General features: G+C 47.3%; 1 protein-coding gene across 4 annotated transcripts in view; it reads left to right on the top strand.

The window, feature by feature from the left end:
• Runx1 (RUNX family transcription factor 1) overlaps positions 1-21,977 on the top strand; it is an 803,982-nt gene that overhangs the window by 567,412 nt on the left and 214,593 nt on the right. For 3 of the 4 annotated variants that reach the window (XM_070030636.1, XM_070030638.1, XM_070030635.1), the window contains 2 exons: positions 2,139-2,216; positions 5,815-5,931. In XM_070030636.1, the coding sequence (XP_069886737.1) occupies positions 5,874-5,931 (58 nt within the window). In that variant the 5' untranslated portion in view covers positions 2,139-2,216; positions 5,815-5,873. Of the gene's footprint in view, positions 1-2,138; positions 2,217-5,484; positions 5,602-5,814; positions 5,932-21,977 lie in introns of those variants that run through there. The other variant, XM_070030637.1, reaches the window with a different exon arrangement.

The following is a 21,977-nucleotide window of genomic DNA, read 5'->3' as shown; positions in this document are numbered from 1 at the left end:
GTATTGTGCATTAGTTTCTACGAAGTCAGATGGAAGCTTGTTCATTTGCCTATTTTCCTGCCAAGAAGAAAAAGAAGTAACAATTGAAATATAAGTCCAAAGTTCACCAGGCACCAGTGGTTCATGCCTGTAACCCTAGCTACTTCAGAGGCTCGTCAGAGGATTAGGTTCAAAGCCAGCCAGGGCAGGAGAGCTTGTGAGACTCTAATCTCCAATTAACTACTAAAAAAAACCCGAAAGTGGAGCTGTGGCTCAAGTGGTAGTGTGTTTCCCTTGAGCAAGAACAACTCAGGGACAGCACCTAGGCCCTGAGTTCAAGCCCTAGGTCCAACACAAAACATAACTGGAAAAAAAAGGTCCAAAGTTCCCCAAACTAATTGTTCTGATTCAGCCTGAAACATTGACCACCGTGTGTGGCCTATACAAAAGTTATTAAATATTCTGCTATTTAACCAATGTGAATTTTAGCTTCTTTAACTCAAAGTAATTTCAAATTCATTTCCCTTTGCTTCCCTGAGTGAGTCTCATACTGAAATTAACTTCAAGGCTGGATACATGGGGCTAGAAAATTCAATACCCGCTCAGAATTCTTTCTATCATTTGACCAAACCTCGAATGCTAAACATCTCTTATTCTCAGGGAAGATTTGTTTAAATTTTCCAGTTCTACCTTCTGGTTTCAAATAACATCATAGGGAACAGCAGGGCCAAAACTCTGTCAGGAGAACCTATTCTAAATAAGCTCTCGGGGCCCAGGCAGGCCTCCAACCATCCGGATGCATCTTGAGAGAAGAGGCCAAGTTCCTGGGTGCCTTGAAAATGGAGCCTCTGGCTCCTTGGAAGGGCTAGCTGTGCTAAGTGGGAACAGTAGAAGGGTGAGACCTCCTTTTGAAGTGGAGATCAGAGCGTGACATCCGAAGGACAATGGCTGAGGAGTAGAGGCGGGGCCTTCTTGGAGAAGATTTTCAGGGCCACCTGCAATGCAGGCTGCCATGAGAACACATGGTGTGCGTCTGGAAGAATTCAAGGATACATGTGTGTTCCCAAACTGTAAACTAGGTGAAAATTCTAAGTCTGGATGGTCCAGGAGGAAAAACAAAATAATCCTTCTGTTTATACCTGGGTGACCACCAGCTACACAGCACATGGGAGCCTGTCTACATAGTGTCAGGCCTAAACTGTAAACTTAACCCCAACTCAACACTCAACGATAAGGAGACAAAGTGACAATTCAAGACAGTGCTACTTTGGAGGTTATATATAAGCTGTGCCTTTTGTAAGCTGTCTCGAAACATCCAGGACTTTAACCATAAAAACGGAATCCAAGAAAACATGATGGAAAATGTAGATGTTTTTGGAAACTCTCAAAAGCAAGAAAGAGAGGGGAGAGAGAAAAACAGAGATAGAGACAGAGACAGAGAACATGAGATTCACTCTCAAAGAATATAAGCAAGTACCATCTTTTCTCTTCATTAAATTCCAACCTGTAGGAGTCTTCCCTCAGAGGAGTTTTCTGACATTAATGTGTACCAGAGTCACCTGGGAATCTTGTATAAATACAGATTCTGACTCCGTAGGCCTGGGATGGAGTCCAGGACTCAGATTACGAGCAAGTTCCCAGGTGATGTCAGCATTGCTGCCTCCCAGTCTCCACGTACAGCAGCTAAGCAGTCTAAACTCTTCTGTTTGAAATAATTACCATTGTATCTTCAGAAATTATGCCTTTGATGAACTGATTTCAGATGATTTCTCTCTCTCTTGCTCTTTTCCTCTCTGTGTTTTTCTCTCCACAAACCAATATATCTATATCTAGAAGAAGCAAAAACAAGTGGTGGCTCATGCTTGTAATCTTAGCTACTCAGGAGGCTAAGATCATGGCTCAAAGCCAGCCTAGGAAGACAAATCAAGACTCTTATTTCCAGTTAACTAGCAAAAAGACAGAAGTGGAGGTGTGGCTCAGTGGTGGAATGCCAGCCTGAGTGAAAAGCCAAGCAAGATTTCAAGTGCCAGTACTATCTCACACACACACACACACACACACACACACACACACACACACACACAGCATAAATACTGAAACTCTAGCCTGCATCAAATAAAATTTTGTAGCAACAATTTGAATTGTGCTTTTATCTACAGAAGAGAGAGATTTGTACAGAAGGAGCTGCACCCCGCTTGACAGAATCATGAGTGTCCAGAGAGGAAGACCCCTAACAGGTGAGCTTGCTCTGCTCTCCTGTCATTTCAAACCATCAGATTGGCTAAGTACTGAGTATGTTGACTCCATGAAGCTTTGGTGTCTGTGGCTCAACTTCAAAATCAACTCATCAGCATATAACATGGAAGTGTCCAGTTAGCTCCTCTTTTGGAAAATGAAGATTTAGACATTAGCCAAACTGCATGCTACATGGAGATAATTCAGCCGTGTGTCCCTCCTGGAATTCTGGACAACATCCAACTGGGAGGATCCATTGTGGCCTCCATTTTTCTGGCCCCCAAAATCTGTTTGATCATACTTGTATGGAATTCACAGACAGCAACCAACTAATCATATAATGAAAATGTTGACCAGAGTGTTCCAATGAGATTGGACTGCACACAGAGGTCTGTGCATTAATTATAGTGTTATGCAACTATTCATCTTCCAACCTCTGCTGGTATTTTTATAGGGCCATTAAAAAAGGCACCCGAGCATATTCCCTATCCCATCCCCAGGAGTGTCATGTTCAAGCTGTTGCCAATCTGGGTGAGGATAAAAAGTGCCATCCAATGACTTGGCAAGGCCACAGTCCACTGTAGCCGCTTGGGTACATTTCCCAAGCCCGATCTGAGTCACTGACAGGAACAAGGAGAGAGGGTGTGGGTCAATGCATGAACCTCGGGAATCCTAAATGGTTCAGGTTCAAATGGGATTAACTATTTCTCCAGGCAGTTTCTCTGATGACAGACTTCTCTGTTGGTCTTGGGCTCCGTAAGGAAGGGGAAAGGTCGAATTCAGCAGCAGCTGGCTGAGGAGTCATTACTTATTCTAGTGACTTGGACACAGCCCAGAAAAGTCCCAACTGCTGTCCCCACTGAACTGTGAAGCTTTGCTTCAGCTGTTCTGGCAGTTAAGCAGTTAAGGCATTGCAGGGCCAGCACTGGGACTCTATCTTCAGCCTCCTACTGCTCTGTCTATACCCCAGCCCTGGTAACAGCTACTCAATGGAGTCTAAGCAAGCCTCTGCCGTTCTGACCTGTCCTATGAAGGCCATGCTGGGAGAGACACATATTCAGCATAACTAAGCCGGTAGAGAGAAGCTGAGAACTCAGGCAGTTCGCCAATGCACTTGGCCCCTCCTTGCCTACATCTGGACACCTAAGGCTAAAAGCATCTGGGAATTTCTAAACTGAAATATCCCCAGGATTAATCTGCACTGCCTCTTGAATTTCTCAGCCGTTATGAAGTCTGAGTCGACTCTGAGAAGGCAGCTGCAATTACAGCCCTCAGCTTCTAGAGTCTTCCAGTGATGAGCAGATACCAGAAGAAAGAACAGAACTTGGCCCTGGGGGCTTTTGTTCCAGCTGGACTTGGTCAAGGACACGATGTGGACTAGATTTGCACTGAGGAGTAATGTGACATGTACATTGCATTTAGGTATTAATAAGCTTCATAAAAGAAATACAGGCCTTCTTACTGTGTTCAGTATGAGCCATGCAGACATCTGGGCAAGTGAAGTTTTCGGTAGTCTAGGAGAAAACAGCCTTCGAGTTTCAATTCCTGCCTTGGTCAGAACGGGAGTGGGTGAGTTTAAAAAAACAAAAAACAAAAAACAAAAATGGAGGCGAGTCTTTTGGAATGATCTGTGCTCTTGAAAGTAACAGTGGAGGTCTCCTGTGTATCCAATTAACTAGGACAAGCTGAGGAATTCTTCAAGTTTTCAGACTTCCCAGAATGCCCTTGCTGGTTGTTGCTTGGAATCCAGGGTGGCATTTAGAAACCTAGCATCACTTGAGCTTCTCAGGGGTGTGTGCCTTCAAACTTCTAGCATACAGGATGGGGGGTATGCAAATCATACAAAATGAAGAAAAAAATTGAGAGCTGAGCACGGGTGGAGACACAGGAGGCTGAGGTCGGAGGATTGAGGTTTGAAGCCAGCTCATGCAAAAGAAACTAAAAAAAAAGGCTGTGAGACTCCTATCTCCAATTAGTCATCAAAAAGCCAGAAGTGGTGCTATAGCTCAAGAGGTAGAGCACCAATGACCAGGCCCTGAGTTCAAGCCTCAGTACCAGCACACACACACACACACACACACACACACACACACCACACGGAAAAGAAAAACAAGTAAAAGAAATTAATGAGAGAAGTGATCTTCCTTTTGAAACTGTGTTTTATTTGTGAGCAGGAAAACAAGGGGGTAGGGAATATAAATAAATACACGTGAACGAGATAGTTCACTCACATCAAAATTACCCTGTGTTTTTTCATGCACCTCCAAATGGGCATGGCTTGAAGGCTGAGGAGCAGGTGTGTAACTCTCCCTCAAGGCTGCTGCGAAAGAACAGGCTCTGTGGCTTCTTGAGTAGCTATTGTGACATGTTAGTGGGTTCCAAGGGTAGTTTTACTCCAGGTGTGAATCTGAGTTGCTCTGGAGAAAGGCAAGAAGCGGAGCTTGAGGACTGAAAAGAACAGAAATAAACTGTTGGCTGACTAGCCAGGTTTTGTCCTCAAAGACCCCAATAGTCTCATCTTTGCTTTCCCTGATCTTTCTCCGAAGTGTGGGTAGGCTGTATATGTGAGCATGAGAGTAGGTAGAAAAAGAGTAGCAGGATTTGATCTCGTTATCGGAATGAACACCTACTAAACATATCAGTTAAGGGGGACTAAAGCCATACCACTTGGTTCTTCAATTGTCTTTAAATGGTTTCACAATCAAAACGCATTTTCCCCAAGCTTCAGAACACCAGTAAGTTGTTAGCCTCGTTAGAAGATCAGATTCTCCACAGAACTTGGGCTTTGATTTCCTTTTTGGGATTCTTTGTATTTCTCTTATGCCAATACAATCTTCACCAAGAAGCTGGTGCCCAGCATTATAAATGACAGCAGCCACAATGCTTGATGGCAGTGTTAAAGTCCTATTGAATAAGCAGCAATGAAAACTTTATCAAAATAATTAGTAGTGCCCCAAAACCACAAATAACAATGGGAGCCCAGCTGTATCAGATCAGCAAGAAGCACTGGGATATAATAAGAGAGTCACTTCTCTTTCTTACCTTTCCTCTCTTGTAAGTTCTACTTGGTTATTTTCTTACACACACTGAGGGAGGGCAGGTGGAGGGAGGAAGGGAGAAGGGATTGCTCAGAAAGTAAAAAAAAAAAAAAACCTTAACATCAGTGGAGTCACGTGATTGGCAAGAACCAATGAGGATGGACTAGAGAAAGGGGAACAGTTAAATTTGTAATTTGGGTTGTGTGAAAACTTCTTTGGGCCTCATAAACAACCACAGAACCACAAGTTGGGTACCCTGGCAGTGTCAGAAGTCTGAGCCCGCCCGGCATAGTGGTCATTAGACAGGACGAATCACACTGAATGCAAAACCACAGGGTTTCACAGCGTGGTAAGCATTTTCAACCCACAGCCAAGGCGGCGCCTTTTTTTTCTTTTTTTTTTTATCTTTAACAATTTGAATATTTGTTTTCACCAAGGTACATTTTTCATAGGGCTCTGCGAGTCCCAGAGGTGTTGAGACAGGAGGGGGAGGAGAGACCAAAGGAGCTACCATGGGAGACAGAGTAAAAATAGTGACCTTTCTTGGTTTTTCACTCTGAAGGTTCAAGAAATTCTTGAAATCCCCGCCTTCCGAAGAGGGTACATTTGCTGAAGGAAGCAATGGCTTCAGACAGCATATTTGAGTCATTTCCTTCGTATTCTCCATGCTTCATGAGAGGTGAGTACATGCTGGTCTTTTAATATCTACTTCTGTGCAGTCCTGTGTGTAAGGACATGGGAATGTACAGAGTCTGGGCGCAGACAGATCTCCTGGGTGTCTGCCGGTTCCCTGTCGGTTTCAAGGGAGGAATTCAAACGGAGGTGTGTATTTACCAGGCTATTGGATTACTTATTCTTTGGGTGACACCTCTTCTGAAATGTTTTAATAAATGCTGCCTTAAGCTGTTGTTGGAGAGGGTTGTTGCTGTGTGAGAATTGTGTCAAGTGCAAATGACTAGTGCTATTCTTGTTTCAAGTTCTGGAGATTAGAAAACTTGCATGAGAAGTACCCTCGGTTTGATAGTACTTGTGGCTGGCTTCTTGCTGGAATGACTCTGAATTATCCTGAACTTAGCATATCGTGTGGCCTAGACAACAAGCCTGCCCCAGGGCTTCGCAGGCACATGGATGAGCTACGTGGGCTCTGACGGGCACAATCTGGAGATTTCAAGGCCAAGGTGGTAACTTGACTTTCTCCCAGAGGCAGAGAACAGGAGTTATTGAGCTGAGCTGTTCAGGTTAAAATGCTCAGAGGGGACCGGGCTGTGGTTTTCCATGTGGCCTCATTTGCTATGAAGCCTCTTTCAAAAAGAGAAAGCAAGCCAGTCTCACCCTCAGCCAGACCAGCGGAGATGTTTCCTAAGTTAACTGTCCTTAGAGCTAAAAATCATTAGATTGCACACTCTTGACTAGCTCCGTGGTGGGCAAAACTTCCTGCTTTTATTTGCAAACCACCTCTTGAAATGTGCAAGACTGGGATTGAGCCATGAGTGTGTGTGACAGTGTATGATGCGTGTGTAAAAGAGAGCCATGCTGAAACCAACAAAAACAATGACATAAAATCGTGTTGCACCGGCACGGCTGTGCACTGTGATGGATGTCCCTGGCAGAGTGTGGCTGCATGATTTGGCGGAGTCAGGATGGAGAGATGGAGCCGGACAGAAAGGGGGGAATAATTAATTTTCTGGCACACCCAAGCAGTATCTGTGACTCATTTTGTATTCATAAAGCCAAGTGAGCAGGGGAATGCACAAGGTTGGCCGGCCGATTTGTCACTACAAATGCTCTTGTGAGTGCCACCGAGCACCTAAGCTCTCCGGTCCCTGAAATTTAGAAAATTAAAATTAAAAACTTGACAAAGGGTTGTGTGTGTGTGTGTGTGTGTGTGTGTGTGTGTGTGTGTGTGTGTGTGTGTGTGTGTGTGTGTGTGTGTGTGTGTGTGTGTGTGTGTGTGTGTGTGTTGGGGAAGGACTTAGAAAGAAAGCATGCCCTTCACCGACTGCAAGCTTTAAGAGGTCCCTTGTTAGCAGTGGAGGAAGTGGAATGAAGTTGAACCAGGTGAATAGTTTGACTTCAGATGGTTCCAGTACAGTGTAGTGTGTGAGTCACACATCTTACAGTGTGTGTGTGTGTGTGTGTGGCAGGTGTCACAGAAACACCAGCAGGGGTGAAAAGCTGAAGACTGCTAGCTGGCTGCATTTCCTCTGAGCTGCTAACAAGGAGAGGAAGCAATATTTGGGGAGTCAAAGAGAAACAATCTTCCTGTCTTTCCTCTGCTTTCAATACTCTGCTCAGAATGTGTTATTGTTTCCTATTTTATCAACCAGCAAAGGCAGACTCAGGAAATTTTGGAGCATTTCATTGGGCAATAGGTTGAGATCTCAGCTGGGAGGGCTGGCCTTCAAAGCCATCCCTACTGGCTCCATAAACAAAACTAGTGAGAGACACAGAAATGGAAGGTGTCCAGCCCCAGCCAATTGCCTGCCTTGCTGGGGGCTCTGGAGAGAAGCAAAGACTGGTCATCCGGAGGTCTCACTGGGGTTGCCAGGGAAGTCTTCAGGCTCACTAAGTCCATAGTAGAATATGGAGGTTCATTTCAGAGGCCAGATGAAGTCTCCACAACTTCCCGGTTAATTTCTTCTAAGAGATCCATCAACACAAGGGTTCAAATTGCCCTCCCACTCATCGGAGGAGGCAAGAGGTTATTCTGGAAACATCCACACCCTCAGGAGCAAGTCCCCCTCACCCCCACTGTCCCAGGCTAGCTGGCCACGGCCACTGCTTTGTGTGGTCACCCCTGCCGCCTATAATTTATAGCACATGACATCCTGGCTTAGCCCTGCAACTGTGAGCTGCCTGCAACATCTTGTTTTCTTTCTGGGATGGTCCTTTATCAGTCTATGCAATTCTCACAGAAGGAAACCCATAACTCATTTGTAGCCAGATAGCTGTGTGGAAATGGGGTGGGGTTGGGGGTGGGGAAGATGTGGAACCATTGTTCCCTTCCTCCTGGTGAGAGGCGCCGGTGTGCTGGAGACATAGGCATGCAAAAGAAATGTGGTCTACCACAGAGAAAGAACTCTTGCTCTGTCTCCCCCACACCAAGTTCTCTTTTACTATGCAGCTAAAGAAGATGAAATGTTCACTCGTGATTCCTTAGCATCACCCTACGTGGTTAGCCCTAGAAAATGTCTTACAGAAACCCAACTTGGGTCCCCTCAAAAAGGTGCGTGGAGGAAGCCAAGAGAGTTGTGGCTGTGTGCCCCACGCATGCATATTTCTGCAAAACACCCCAGGTACCCTGGCTCTTAGAAGTGGCTTAGTGGTCTAGGCAAAGCCTGAGTGGCAAGATACCTCAGTTCCTAGAATCACAGGTAGAAATCTCAGCGACATTGCTGGGTGTTTGTCTTCTTCACCACAGGCATTTTTCCCCCACAAAGGGAATTGCAGAATGCAAAGCTGAATGGATGGGTGTCACGTGCTTTTCTGGAAGCACTGTTTTGTGACCATTTTTCAAACAATTTTTTATTAAGGTATTTCTTAATTTTTTTATTAAGATATTTCTAGACTGAAAACTTAAGTCACAGAAAGCCATCCATTAAACTGGAGGGTGGGAGGGTGACCTTGGCTCCTGCCTGTAATCCCAGCTACTCAGGAGGCTGAGATCTGAGGATCATGGTTCAAAGCCAGCCAGGCCAGGAATATCTGTAAGACTCTCATCTCCAAAAAGTCAGAAGTAGAACTGTAGCTCAAGTGGTAGAGCGACAGCCTTGAGTAAAAAAAGTTAAGGGATGGCACTCAGGTTCCTGAGCGCGCACGCGCGCGCACACACACACACACACACACACACACACACACCAGGAGGGTATCCTTTATCATGGGAAATCTATGTTCATCTATTTGGGCCCATGTAACAAAATACCAAAGATTTGCTGAACCAGTATACATTAATTTCCTGGCATTTCCGGTAAGGCCTCCCCGGGGCTGGTGGCTGTCCCTGTTCATGCCTGTGTCTCGATCTCTTCTTGTAAGGACACTAACTATATTGCAACTGACACCTCAGTCTGTCTACACTGCCTCAATGAAGACTGTATCTCCAAATACCCTCACATTCTGAGGAACCATAAGGGTTGGGAATTTAATATATGGATTTAGGGGCCACAATACAGCTCTTTCTCGGCATATCTCGCAGTTCCATCCCCCCTGGCCCACGAGGAAGCTGGATTAGATGCTGGTTCCCTTTGTGAGATGGAGATTCATATCTAAAACTTCCTACACATTGTGAAACTATTTTTTTCAGGTGTTAAAAAAACCTGCCTAAATTCACACCCGTGCCCTTGGCCTGCACAGCAGGAAACTTTTGAGACTGACAAAAAGGCGATTTCAAGCTGTTTGATCTCAAAGCCATGCATGCTTACTTATGGCTGGGGCTTAACCACTTGAGGCAGGCCTCCAGCTCTGCCTTTTGCTGGTTCTTTTGGACACAGAATCTCTCTGAATAGGAAGCCATGAGCTTCCCAGCCTCCCTGCTGGCTTTCTCTACCCATTCACTCTGCCTGCAAAGGGGGTAGAACATTGTTAAAAGCCCTGTATGTAACTTCACAAGTTCAGCTTATAAATATAGGGTAAAACTTGTATCTGGACATACCAGAAATATGGTATGTTTTTGCTCATTGAGAATTCTGGTATAACTTTATTTTCTAGAAGGTTCTTTTTATTTATTTATTTATTTTTATTTTTGGCCCAATCCTGGGTCTTGAACTCAGGGCCTGAGTGCTGTCTGTGAACTTCTTTTTGCTCAAGGCTAGCACTCTACCATTTAAGCCACAGCCCTACATCTAGATTTCTTTAAATAGTTTATTGGATATCAGAGTCTCATGGACTATCCTACCTGGGCTGGCTTCATACCACGATCCTCAGATTTCTGCCTCTTGAGTAGCTAGGATTACAGACTCATGCCCCACCGAAAAGGTTCTTTTGAAGGGAGAAGCCATTTTGCCCATTGAGCCTGAGGGAGGTTTACCACATAGGTCTCTGATTCTGACAATTTCTTCACAATTTCTTGGTGACATTTGTCATTCTGTCTTTTGTCAAAGGCAGCTTTGGCTTTTGGTCTGCTGTGGGGGAAAGGGGGAGGAGGGCAGGAAGGCCACACAGGAAATGCGTGCAAATTTTCAGTTTCTCAGGTAACTTCCCAGTGATCTAGATGAGTCAATAAATAAATTTGTCTCATTCCAGTTCTGCAAAAGGGGCTAATAATGTCCTAGACAAACTTGCCTCTCAATTACCAAGTTCCTTTTCAAAAATCTTTGAAGGCCTCAGACAGAGGCACCAGAAAAACACATCCCAGATCTACTGAACGACATGGAACGAGTTTTTCACAGTATTTTATTTTTGATAATAAAAATTTAATCCTACCATTCCACACATGGGAGAGATTTTCCAATCATCTCAATTTTGTTTTTCTAATTCCCATTCTTTAGAGAAATCAGAGAAGATATCCCACTGTTGGAACAGACACGAATATCTGCCAGAGCACTTTTCTTATAACTTGTTCTTGGCCTCCCTATCCCACGTCCTTCTGTGCCACCAATGTCTGTGTTTAGCCTTTGGGGTGTGTAAAGGAAGCTTCAAGCCAAATCAAAGTGGTGTGCGGAGTGGGCTTTGGTGTGTGTGTGTGTGTATGTGTGTGTGTGTGAGAGAGAGAGAGACAGACAGAGAGAGACAGAGAGAGAGAGAGAGAGACCCCCCTAGGGATTGAACCCAAGACCTGACACTGTCTCTGAGCATCTTTTACTCAAGTCTAGTACTCTACCACTTGAGCCACAGCTCCACTTCCAGCTTTTTGCTGGCTAATTGGAAATAAGAGTCTCCTGAACTTTTCTGCCCAGGCTGTCTTCAACCACAATTTTCAGGTGTCAGCCTCCTGAATAACTAGGATTATAGGTGTGAGCCACCAGGGCCCAGCAAGGGGGCTTTTATCCCCGCAAAATAGGATCATTATGGCTCTCTTGAATGGTAGAGAAGCAGCTTTTCCTTTGAGATCTTTGTAGGCCGGAGACCTGATCGGGAGTGCAGAAAGAAAACACGAGACAGCTCCTAAACACCACAGGCCCCCAAACCTGCCAGCGCCACTGGCGTCCTGGACTGGCAAGCCTGCAGAACCTTTTCTTTCCTCTCTCCTCTCATCTTTCTCTTTTGCTCCTTCGATCCTCTTGGTGCCACCGTTTAGTAACAGGAAAGCGAATGCTGTACCCAGAGCTGATGGATATTATAACTGAAAGAGAAGCTCTTGCTCGGGTTTATCAGTGAGAACTGCGCTTGGCTACATGTAGAGGAAAATCTGACCACAGATGGGAGCTAGAGAAGCCATCAGCAGCCAGAAGCCAAGAACTGGTACAGAGGAACACAGGATGCTCCTGGGTTCTGGTACTACAGGGCTGAGCCACAGCCAAGATGGCCTTACCCCAGATCTGCCCAGGCTCAAAAGAGATGGGAGGCCCCCCACCCCTTCTCTCTGTGGACTTGGTCTTTATTCAGGAAGAAAAGCTTCCATAGCCTGGAGGCCAGAAGCATGTCATATGCCTCTGGCTGGAATCTTCCAAGGATGATGGAGGTGTCACTCTATAGGCTGCAGAGGGGTTACAGATGAGAGGAAGGATGGACAAATGGACTGGGGTGAGGCCAGGGTGATGTGGGGTAGGCTTGTCTGTGTTTGCTATGCCTTCAAGGCTTTAGAAATACAATTGGCTCTCCCTGTCTGTATCATCAGCTTCCTCATTCATTCATTCATTCATCCAATGACTACAGATGGAAAATAGTTGGGGAAAAAATTGTGTGTCTGTACTAAAGCTGTACAGACATTGTTTTTCTTGTCATTCATTATTCCTTACACAGAATGTAAAAACAAATACTTCCATAGCATTTCCATGGTGTTGGGTATGATCAGTAATCTAGAAATGACCAGAAGTACCTAGGAGGATGTGCATAGGGTTTATGCAAATCCTGCAGTTTTATAGAAGGGAACTAACCTCAAGACTGTCCCACAAGATACCCAGGGATAATGACTTGCCTAGAAATGGAGTTCTCCCTCCGGCCTTCTTCAAGTTTGCAGGTAGATGCTGCAGCGGATATTTATTTTTGATTCACTGGAAGTAAGGCCATGTAGGACATGATAGGCTGGAGTGGGGAGCTGGTTCTTAACTTCAGAGAACAATGACATGTCCATTCTCAATGCTAAAGCCTAGAGCCACCCAAAAGCAGACAGCCCCATGTCTCTGGAAATGCTACACATCTCAGAGCAACCACACCTGCCTAGGAGCTGTTACCTCTCTCTAGCAGGTAGGAATTGTGGCTCTTCCTCTTCCTCACTCTCTTGAATTCTCACAACCCCTTCAATGCAACACTCTAAGTTTTTTAATTTCCTTTTTTAGGGAAATCTTTCCCAGAGATGTTCTGTTTGTGCTTAAATTCTCTCTCATGAACTTTCTGGCCTTTCTTTTCTTCCACTTCACTTTCCTTCTTTCTTTTCTCTGTGTTTTTGTTTGTTTTCAGTTTCAGAGATGGAACTCGAAGGCTCACACATGCTGATCACATGCTCTACCACTGCACTACACTGCAAGTCTTCTACCAATTTCTTGAATGAAACTTGCTTTTCAATGTTTCTCCTGTGGAGAGGAGATAATAAATCTAATCGAGGAGCTGAATGTGATCGAAATAAACTCCTGTACAGAAGCAAGAAACCTCTTACTGTGTACAATCTAACATACGCCAATTTACAAAACAAGATCCTTCTTAAATTTACCTGGAGATGTTTTATCTTTCCTAGAAATATGAAAATCTGACAGTCCCCACACAGTGGCCCTCTATCTAGGAGACACAACACCTTGTATTGCTCCTTACAAGTTGCAGAGTATTTTTGCTCTGTAATTACTGGCCCTGTCTACTTCCTGAGTCTAGATGTAAGTCTCTCTCCCAGAGAGAGAGTCAATGCTTCATTTAAGGGAAAAAAAAAGAGGAAAGGAAAGAAGGTCCTTATTCAGGCCTTCCCGTGAAATAACATTAACCTTTCATTTTGTGTGGCTGTGAGACCAGTGTTCGTTTGGAGACTTGTGCACTGTGTATGTACGCTCCTCTCCCCTCTCCCATTCCTCAGGTGTCTATGTTTGGACGGACTTGCTCTAAATCAGTGAAGTCTCCAGACATTGCAAAGGACCCCAGTGGTATAGGCCACGAAAAATTAAAATCTTGATTTCCTACTTGGCTTGCTCAATGGCCTGTTCTTCTTAGGACATAACTCTCTTTTCTGTAAAACATGAAACCATGTGAAACTGACTCCAAGCCAACACTCAACAGATCAAATCTCAAAACCATAGCCCTGGGGAGAGAGAGAGACCAGAAGTTGTCCCAGGGCAAAGTTCTCCCTTGACCTTCTTCACAGGCCATCTGGCTATTGCTTCTGGTCTTTGGGTGTCCTCTGTGGACAGTGACTGCCCAGAAGAAACTGTTCTGGTTTTACGTAGAAACTAAGCTGGTAAGATCTGAGCAATAAATTAGTATCAACTGGGAACCACGCTATACAGCAGCCTCTGTCTTCCGCTCTCTTGGAAGTTTATTGGTCTTGATGGCTCTTACATTCTTCTGACATGTATAGGATTTTAAGGAAAGGGGAGGCTTCCTGATGAGATGCTGAAGAAAAATCTAGAAAATGTTGCAAAAGAATCGACTGGCCTGGTAGGGGTATGCTAAAAAAAAAAGTGAATAGATGTATGGACCTATAACATATTGTAATCCATGCCATGCCCTCGCCACACTCTATGGTGGGTAATGGATTTTTTTAGGGAGATAAAAATAATAGCTGGAGAAGAGCTGAGGGACAGCGCCCAGGCCCAGAGTTCAGGCCCCACGACTGGATTCCCCCCCCCCCAAAATAGCTGGATGCCAGTGGCTTATGCCTGTAATTCTAGCTACTCAAGAGCCTGGGATATGAGGATCCTAGTTCAAAGCCAACCTGGGCAGACACATCCAAGAGACTCTTATCTTCAGTTAAGCAACAAAAAGCCAGAAATGGAGGTATGACAAGTGGTAGAACAACAGACTTGAGCAAAAAGTTTAAGTTTCAGTACAGGAACAAAATAAAATAAGAAAAAAGAAAAGAAAGAAAGAAAAAAGCCAAAGCCATTTATCACTTAGGAAGGACTACTTTTCATCTCCTGTGCTCATTCTGTAATGTACATCGCCTTTGACATTTTGTTTCTATGACATCTTCAAAATGTGCAAAAGAGAATGCAGATTAAGTACCAGGCACTGGCTTGGGAGCCCCATCTTCTAGCAGCCGTTTTAACACCAGCCACAGTGTGCAGAGCCTTCTCCAACAGCTTCTGTTTGCACTTTGAACTCCTCAGTGCCCCGGGCCCCTGCCTGCATCCTCTCTGCAGGCTGCTTCTCTGTAGCTCCCTCCATCCCAGCTGAACTCCACAGTAACTCGCTTTGGAAGAATGCAGTTGGCAGCATCTGAAAGCATGCATGTGTGAAGCCCTTACATTGCTCTGGAGGAGCTCTAGGGAAGGGGAGAGTGGTCACCTCCCTTAGCAATTTCCATCTCTTTGCTCCACCTTCTGCATTACATGGCAGGAAGAGGTGAAAGCAAAGTTATGTGTGTGGGATTCAAGCTGCCAAGTGACTTTTATTGAATGCACTATTTTCAAAGATCACAAGAGCTGGTGCCTTCAAAGCCTTAGAGGGGATGAACAATGAAACATTAGCCATCTTTAACAAATACTAGCACTCAAAGGGGTCATAGAAAGACGTAGAAACGCTCACAATGGAAAGTATATTTAGCTGTCAATCATCCTACATCCTTCTTTTTCTCTTTGCAAAAAGCTCTGCCTCCCATCTGCTTTGCCTAGGTTCTACTCAAAACAAAGAAATAATTGTGTCACAGAAGTCAATGAATTTGTTTAAAAAACAAATAAACTAGGAGGTATATAACTATGAGACATGGTCCCATTCAATGATGCTTTGTAAGTCTTAAAGGTATGTATGTGTGTGTGTCTGTGTGTGTGCGTGCACATGCATGTGTACATAATCATTCTATATAGTCTCATTTGGCAACTTGAAATCATAGCTATTTGTACATGTTATATATTATATATTGTATATGTAATATCTGCACATACGATGTACATGTTATATATTACCGCATGCATATGTTGCATAGTACCATAACCAGGCATTTTCTCAAACTTCTGGAAAGAGACCATAATATTTGGCTCAAGCAATTTTAGAAAACTCTCCACTTTAGGACTTTTGAAGAGATTCACCTGTTCAAGTCCCACATTTGGCCAATGCATGAATCAGAACCAAAAACCAGGTCTACTTGACTTGTGTCTGGGGGTTTTGCAGGCCCACACTGGACTGCTGAGGTGGATTTTCATGTGAGAGTCCAATCAACAGACATTAGTCATCATCATTGCCCCTGATGAGCAGACCAAAGCCCTCTGCAGCGTTAGTGAGCCAGTATGGGAGAACTTTAAGAGAACAATGATCACTGCTCCCTCAACCCCGAAGACCTTCTGTAGGGCACACAAACAGAAAGCGGACAAGTAACGGGCAACTAAGTAACAGGCCACCCTGAAGAGAGGCTGGGGAAGAAAATTCACCCCTGTTAATTTTGGAATGTGGTCCCCAGGTCCTAGAACCAGGCACCCTTGAAGAAGAAGAGTCTGCTTCTCCCACCAGAATTGCAGAAGCCACCTTCCTGCTCCTTCGCAGGTGTGTGAGTTGGCAGACATTACAGCTGACACAGCAACACAGAGTATCGATTGAGCCTGTAGTCCCTGCAAGGCAGTGGAGTTATGTCACACGTGTTCCTCGCCTTCCTTCACTCACTGGTCAGCCGGTCTTCTCAGAACAGTTCTCACCTATGGAGAAAGTGTGGCTGGCACAAGTGAGGACTGGCCTGAGGTTAGACTGGACAGGAAGGGCCCAAGTCCAAAGGATGCCCAGCCCACAGGCCTCCCGCTGAGGGGACAGGCGGATACTAAGAGTTATCTGATAGATTCACGAGGGAGTTGAGCCTTACTGAACTCAAGGCTTGATAATGCCCTGCCCTGGAGTGGAACATGGTGGGAGGGCTTGATGGGAGGGCTTTAGATCCCCACCCCTGCCTTCGGTTACTGCATGCAACCTGTCCCAAGTAGAGCTGCTTTCTTGAGGGACACATTGAGACAGAGCTCCTGAGCACCTCTCAGGGGAGTAACATGCTCCTCTCAGCTTAATTTCCCATCTCAACTGTCCTTTCTCAGAATTCTAGAGCACAAACCATTGCTAAAGTCTTCTCTCCCAACTATCAGTTGTTTTTGTTTGGCAGTCTTGAGAGCCATGAGGTCTGAGGGCGGGGTGACACCATGAAGCACTTCCCATGCAAAACTGACAACACGCGGGCTCCCGGGCTGCACGAGGCTGGCCCTGCCTTTGCATGACCTGGAGAGGCGGCACAGCCTTACACTGTGTGCCCCACGTGTTTCTTGAGTCCCAGGTCCTAGGAGCCACAGATAGGAGGGCCTACAAAATAACCTACCCAAGTAATGGTGAGCGAGACTCTCCACCCCAGGCTGGAATTCCTGAGAAGTGACCCTGACCTTGGCCTTGGCCTTGATCAACATTTGCAGTAAGGCAGTGACCAAGCCATTCACATCCCTGTCTGTACAGTCAAGGTTCAACTTCTACTCAGACGCAATTGACTTACTATAACTGCAATACGTGGTCCCTGTCCCTTGGGTATTCCTGACCCTCCAGCCTCAAAGCATTGTGGGTACAGTGAGACGCAGGCAGGCTTTCTGCAAGGTTTTTACTGACTCCAAATACCTCTGTCATTTCAAAAGTCCTCCCCATCAATCCTCTGACTTTGCTGCGCGGCCTTTGCTCAAGTAGTTTGAGGTTTTTGGGTTTTCTTTTTTTTCTCTTTCTTTCCTTTAACCTGCATTTGTATAAAAGGCATTTCTCATCTGATTATTCTGGCACCCCTTACCACAGAGTAGAGGAAGTGCTTCTCCTATCTTCTTTCTCCCCTGGCTTCCCCCAGGAGTTAGGGGGGGCATTAATGACTGACTCCCCCCGCTCCCCGCTTGGCTGCAGCTTCCAGCCAGGGAAACCCTCTTGCTCTGAGCAGATGCGAGGAGCATGCCAACCTCTAATTGTTGCTAAGCAAACATTTTAATGGGAACAAATTAAAAGGTGCTCAAGCTAATTATTCTCTGTAATAAAAAATAGTAATAAAGTAAAATAATAAAATGCCATTGGAGAGGTCACAGGAACAGCTTTTCTTCTTCCAAGTGTACAATTGAAATTAAAAAAAAAGACAAAAAACTCTCATGCTATAAAGTAAAGGGAGATGGGCACTGGTGGCTCACACCTGTAACCCTAGCTACTCAAGTGGATGAGATATGAGGATCAGTGTTTGATAGCAGCCCGGGCAGGAAAATGCCTGAGACTCTTATTTCCAATTAACCACCTAGAAAAAAACAAACAAACAAAAACCAGAAGTGGAGCTGTCACTCAAAGTGGTAGAGTACTAGCCTTGAGCAAAATAGCACCCAAGCCCTGAGTTCAAGCCCCCCCCCACCAAAAAACAAAAGGTTAAACTGGGCATCTGTGGCTCACAACTATAACTACTGAAGAGATAAGATCAGAGGGTGTAATCTGGCCAGTTTGGGCAGACAAATCTAAAAACTGCTTATCTCCAATGAACTAGCAAAACGATAGAAATAGAGATGTGTTTCAAGTGATAGAGGGCCAGCCCTGAGGAAAAACAATCTTTTCCAAAGTTCCCCCCTCTAACCTCCTTTGGTCAACAGCTTTCATGGAGATTCCTTATGTCTTCGAACAACATAGCTGCACTGAAGTGGGTTTTGAAAGCATTCTTTCCGCTATACTTTTTTCCCACTGGTCTTCCCTCATTCTCTAAACAGTTCCATAGTCAGTCCTGTTTAATACATAGATGTAGATAGGCTTGTACATTGTACATGCCCACGTATGGGCAAAAGCACATGATAATTGGCTTTTTCAGCTATCAGCCCTGCGGTCGGGGTGGTCTCTGAGAATTATTCTATAGCAGGAAGTATCTGGCTGACTCTGATAGAATCGATGTCAATTCTTCAGGCCACTTCAGACCCGAGCAAAGCTTAACAGAACCTGCTTTCTCCACCTGCCAGTTTCTTCTGGGACCCAGGCCTTCTTCGTCGAGTCTTCGCTTGTGATTTTACTCACCTAAGGTGGATTTCCCAGTCGAGTTTCTCAGTTCTCACACAAACGATGGTAATTAAGTGAAACTCATACATTGTATTCAAAAATTGATATGTCAAGTTGAAACTCCTTTGTACACTATCTAACGATAATTTTTTAATTAAAATGTAAAAAAGAGAAAAGAAGCTCAAAGGCTGCTTTTTCCAGTACCTGCTACCAGATCCTAAAGCTAGATTATGATTAGGTTTGGCCTAGGTTTTGGATGTTCAAATGCCAGCTCTGAACTCTGTATGGTAATATAAAATGACCCAGCTTCTGAAGCGTGTGCCAAGTGTGCAAACACTTTTACTGCGAGCAGAGCTCCTTGCTGGGGGGGTGGACACGATATGTTTGAACGTTCTTCTTATTTGTTTGATGTTATCCTGCCCGTCACTCACTGTCTCTTGACTCTGAACCCCTATCTTTGCCTTCCCCAAATCCCTGAAAGTGTACCCCACTGACTGGGATTCTAAATCTCTCTGCTGCTTCACACTTCCAGCCCATGAACAACATAAAGACATTTCCTTTTCCATTGGCAAGGCCACAGCCTGGAGAATAAAGACCGCTCAGCTTCCATTCTAGCCCATTAGCATCTGAACATGGACTTCCCCACAAAGCTCTGCCAGTCCAAGTGTAGTCACTGCAGCCCGGGCTTCCCCAGGGAACTTGTCAGACTGTCTGAGCCAGGCACACCTGAGTGCACACCTGTAATACCAGCCACTCGGGAGGCCGACGTCTGAGAATCACAGTTTGAAGCCAGCTCAGACAGGAAAGTTCCTGAGAACTCTGATCTCTAATTGACCAGCAAGGAGCAGGAAGTGGAGATGTGGCTCAAGTGGTGGAATGCCAGCCCTGAGTGGGAAAAGCTAAGGGACTGAGCCCTAGCCCTGAGTTCAAGCCCTAATACTTGCACCAAAAGAAAGGGAAAGGGGGGAAGGGGGGAAGGAGGTGAGAAGGAAGGAGAGGAGGGGCGGCAGGGCAGGGCGGGGCGGGGCAGGGGAGGGGAGGGGGGGAGGGGAGGGCAGGGCAGGGCAGGGCATCTCCAGCACCAGCCCAGGCCCCTGGGCTCACTGATGGCATTTACCCCTAGGCCTCTCTGGCCTGCTCCTGTACCCAAGTTGGAGGAGGGGCGCGGTCCTCCAGCCCCAACCCCCCCCCCACTCTGCTTGCAGAATGATTTCGATGAGTGGGAGGTGCAGGGCCCGGCCCCGCCCAGCCTCCCCCTCCAACCCTCCCCCTCCCCGCCCCGGCCCTCCCTTCCCCTCCCCTCCCCCTTCCCCTCCCACCCCACCCAGCGCCCAGCAGCTGCACCTGCCAGGCTCTCCCTTCTGGGGAAGCTTCTCGAAGCACCCCTCGCGCCCCCGGCTCTGCTGCAGGGCGGGGCCGCCACCCCTTTTCTCCCCAGGAGCCCGGCCTGCCAGCCTCGAGGGAGGCATCCTGTTTGTGAAAAAGAACCGGCAGTTGAGGCCGGGTTGCGAGAGCGCGGAAACCGCAGCCTGCGCCGGCTGATAGCGGCCGGCCTTGCAGGAGTTCCGGCGCCCGGCCTGCCCGCCGCGGCTCCGCGCCCCCCGCGCCCCCCGCGCCCCGCGTCCCCACCCCGCGTCCCCCACCCGTGTCCCCCAGCGCCGCCTGCGTCCCCCACCCGTGTCCCCCAGCGCCGCCTGCGTCCCCCCCCCGCGTCCCCCACCTGTGTCCCCACCACGCCCCCCCGCGTCCCCCACCCGCGTCCCCCACCCGTGTCCCCCAGCGCCGCCTGCGTCCCCCCCCCGCGTCCCCCACCCGTGTCCCCCCCGCGCCCCCCCGCGTCCCCCCCGCGAGCCTGGCACCCCCCTGAGCCTCCCCCTGCGCCCCCTGAGCCTCCCTACCCTGCCTCCCCAGCCTCCCCCTCTGTCCCCGCACCCCCTGAGCCTCCCCGCGCCCCCTGCCCCCCCTAGCCTCCCCCTCTGCCCCCCGTGCCCTTCTGAGCCTCCCCCATGCCCTCCTCCTGCGCCCCCCGCGCCCCCCCCCGAGTCCCCCGTGTCCCCCTGCGCCCCCTGAGCCTCCCCACCGCGCCCCCTAGCCTCCCCCTCTGCCCCCGCGCCCCTCTGAGCCTCCCCTCCACTCCCTCCTCCTGCGTCCCCCTGCGCGCCCTACGCCCCCCCGTGTGCCCTCCTGCGTCCCCCCACGCCTCCCCCGCGCCTCCTGAGCCTCCCCCCACACCCCCCTCCTGCGTTCTCCCACACACAACCCCGGCGCCCCCCTCCCCCTTGAGACTCCCTCTCTCGCGCCCCAAGTCCCCTCCTGCGCCCCCCTGAGCCTCCTCAGCCCCCCCTCTGCCTCCCCGAGACCCCTCTTGAGTTCCCTGTGGCACCTGCCACCTGTTTTGTGTTGGTGTTGGTGTTGTGTTGTGTTTTGTTGGTGTTTGTGTGGTGTTGGTGTTGTGTTGTATTGTGTTGATGTTGTTGATGTGGTGTTGTGTTGATGTATTGGTGTTTCTGTTGTGTTGGTGTTGTGATGTTTCTGTTGAGTTGATGTTGTGTTGATGTTGTGTTGTGTTGGTGTTGTGTTGGTGTTGGGTTAGTGTTGGTGTTGTGTTGATGTGTTGTGTTGGTGTTGGGGTTGGGTTGTGTTTTGGTTGTGTTGTGTTGTGTTGATGTGTTTTTAAAGGACCTCTTGGCCACTGCTCTGAGCCGGAGGACCCACTGGGGGGCTAACCGGTGGCTGTGCATGGATCCTGACCCCAAATCACAACAAGGACAGAAAAGAAGCTGATGGTGTTTGCTCTGTAGTATGAGCAGCTTTAGCTTGTTTTAAAAAAGGGAAGGGAGATTAAGGAGAGAGCCAGGAGGGAGAAGTAAAAGAAGGGGGGCGAGGAAGGGAGGGAGAGAGAGAGAGAGAGGGAGGGGGGAGGGAGAGACAAAGAGGGAAAGAGGGAGAGAGAGAGAGAATGAGAATCTGATATGCCCTATGTGGAGAAAAGGGACTCAGGACCCAGCACCCAGCTTGCTCTCCTCTGCAGAGGAACCTAATTTGGTGGGGCGCACACTCTTTCCCTTGGGGGGAGGGAGGGAGGGAACATTAAAGCTCTTTCCCCATTTGCCTATCAGATCAGGGAGACAGAGGAGAAGCCGGTGGGTAACCACAGGTACAACCACAAATTTGCTGGAAACCAAGCAACTTGACCCTCTCAGGCAAAGGGCATAACTGAGAATTAACCTGAAAATAGTTGTGCACAAGCTGAAAAACTGTGTCCTCAAATCCGCAAGGCAGGCTTCCCGGAGCATGGAGAAGAACAGACAGCACAAGAGAAGGACACAGCAGATAGGTTCTGTGTGGGGCTGGTGGACAGCCCTAAACGAAGAGGCCCCTGTGCCAGGATGCACAGAGGATGCCCATTTCCATGCCCCCAGGCAGCCCTTCCAGCTGCCCAGACTCCAGCTCAACCCTGCTCTTCTCTTTTGC

The sequence above is a fragment of the Dipodomys merriami genome, unplaced genomic scaffold (genome assembly GCF_024711535.1).
Source record: "Dipodomys merriami isolate MVZ:Mamm:240054 unplaced genomic scaffold, mDipMer1.0.p SCAF_2, whole genome shotgun sequence".
Classification (NCBI taxonomy): domain Eukaryota; kingdom Metazoa; phylum Chordata; class Mammalia; order Rodentia; family Heteromyidae; genus Dipodomys; species Dipodomys merriami.
The sequence above is the reverse complement of the archived record's forward strand: the minus strand, read 5'-3'. Positions and strand labels throughout refer to the sequence as shown.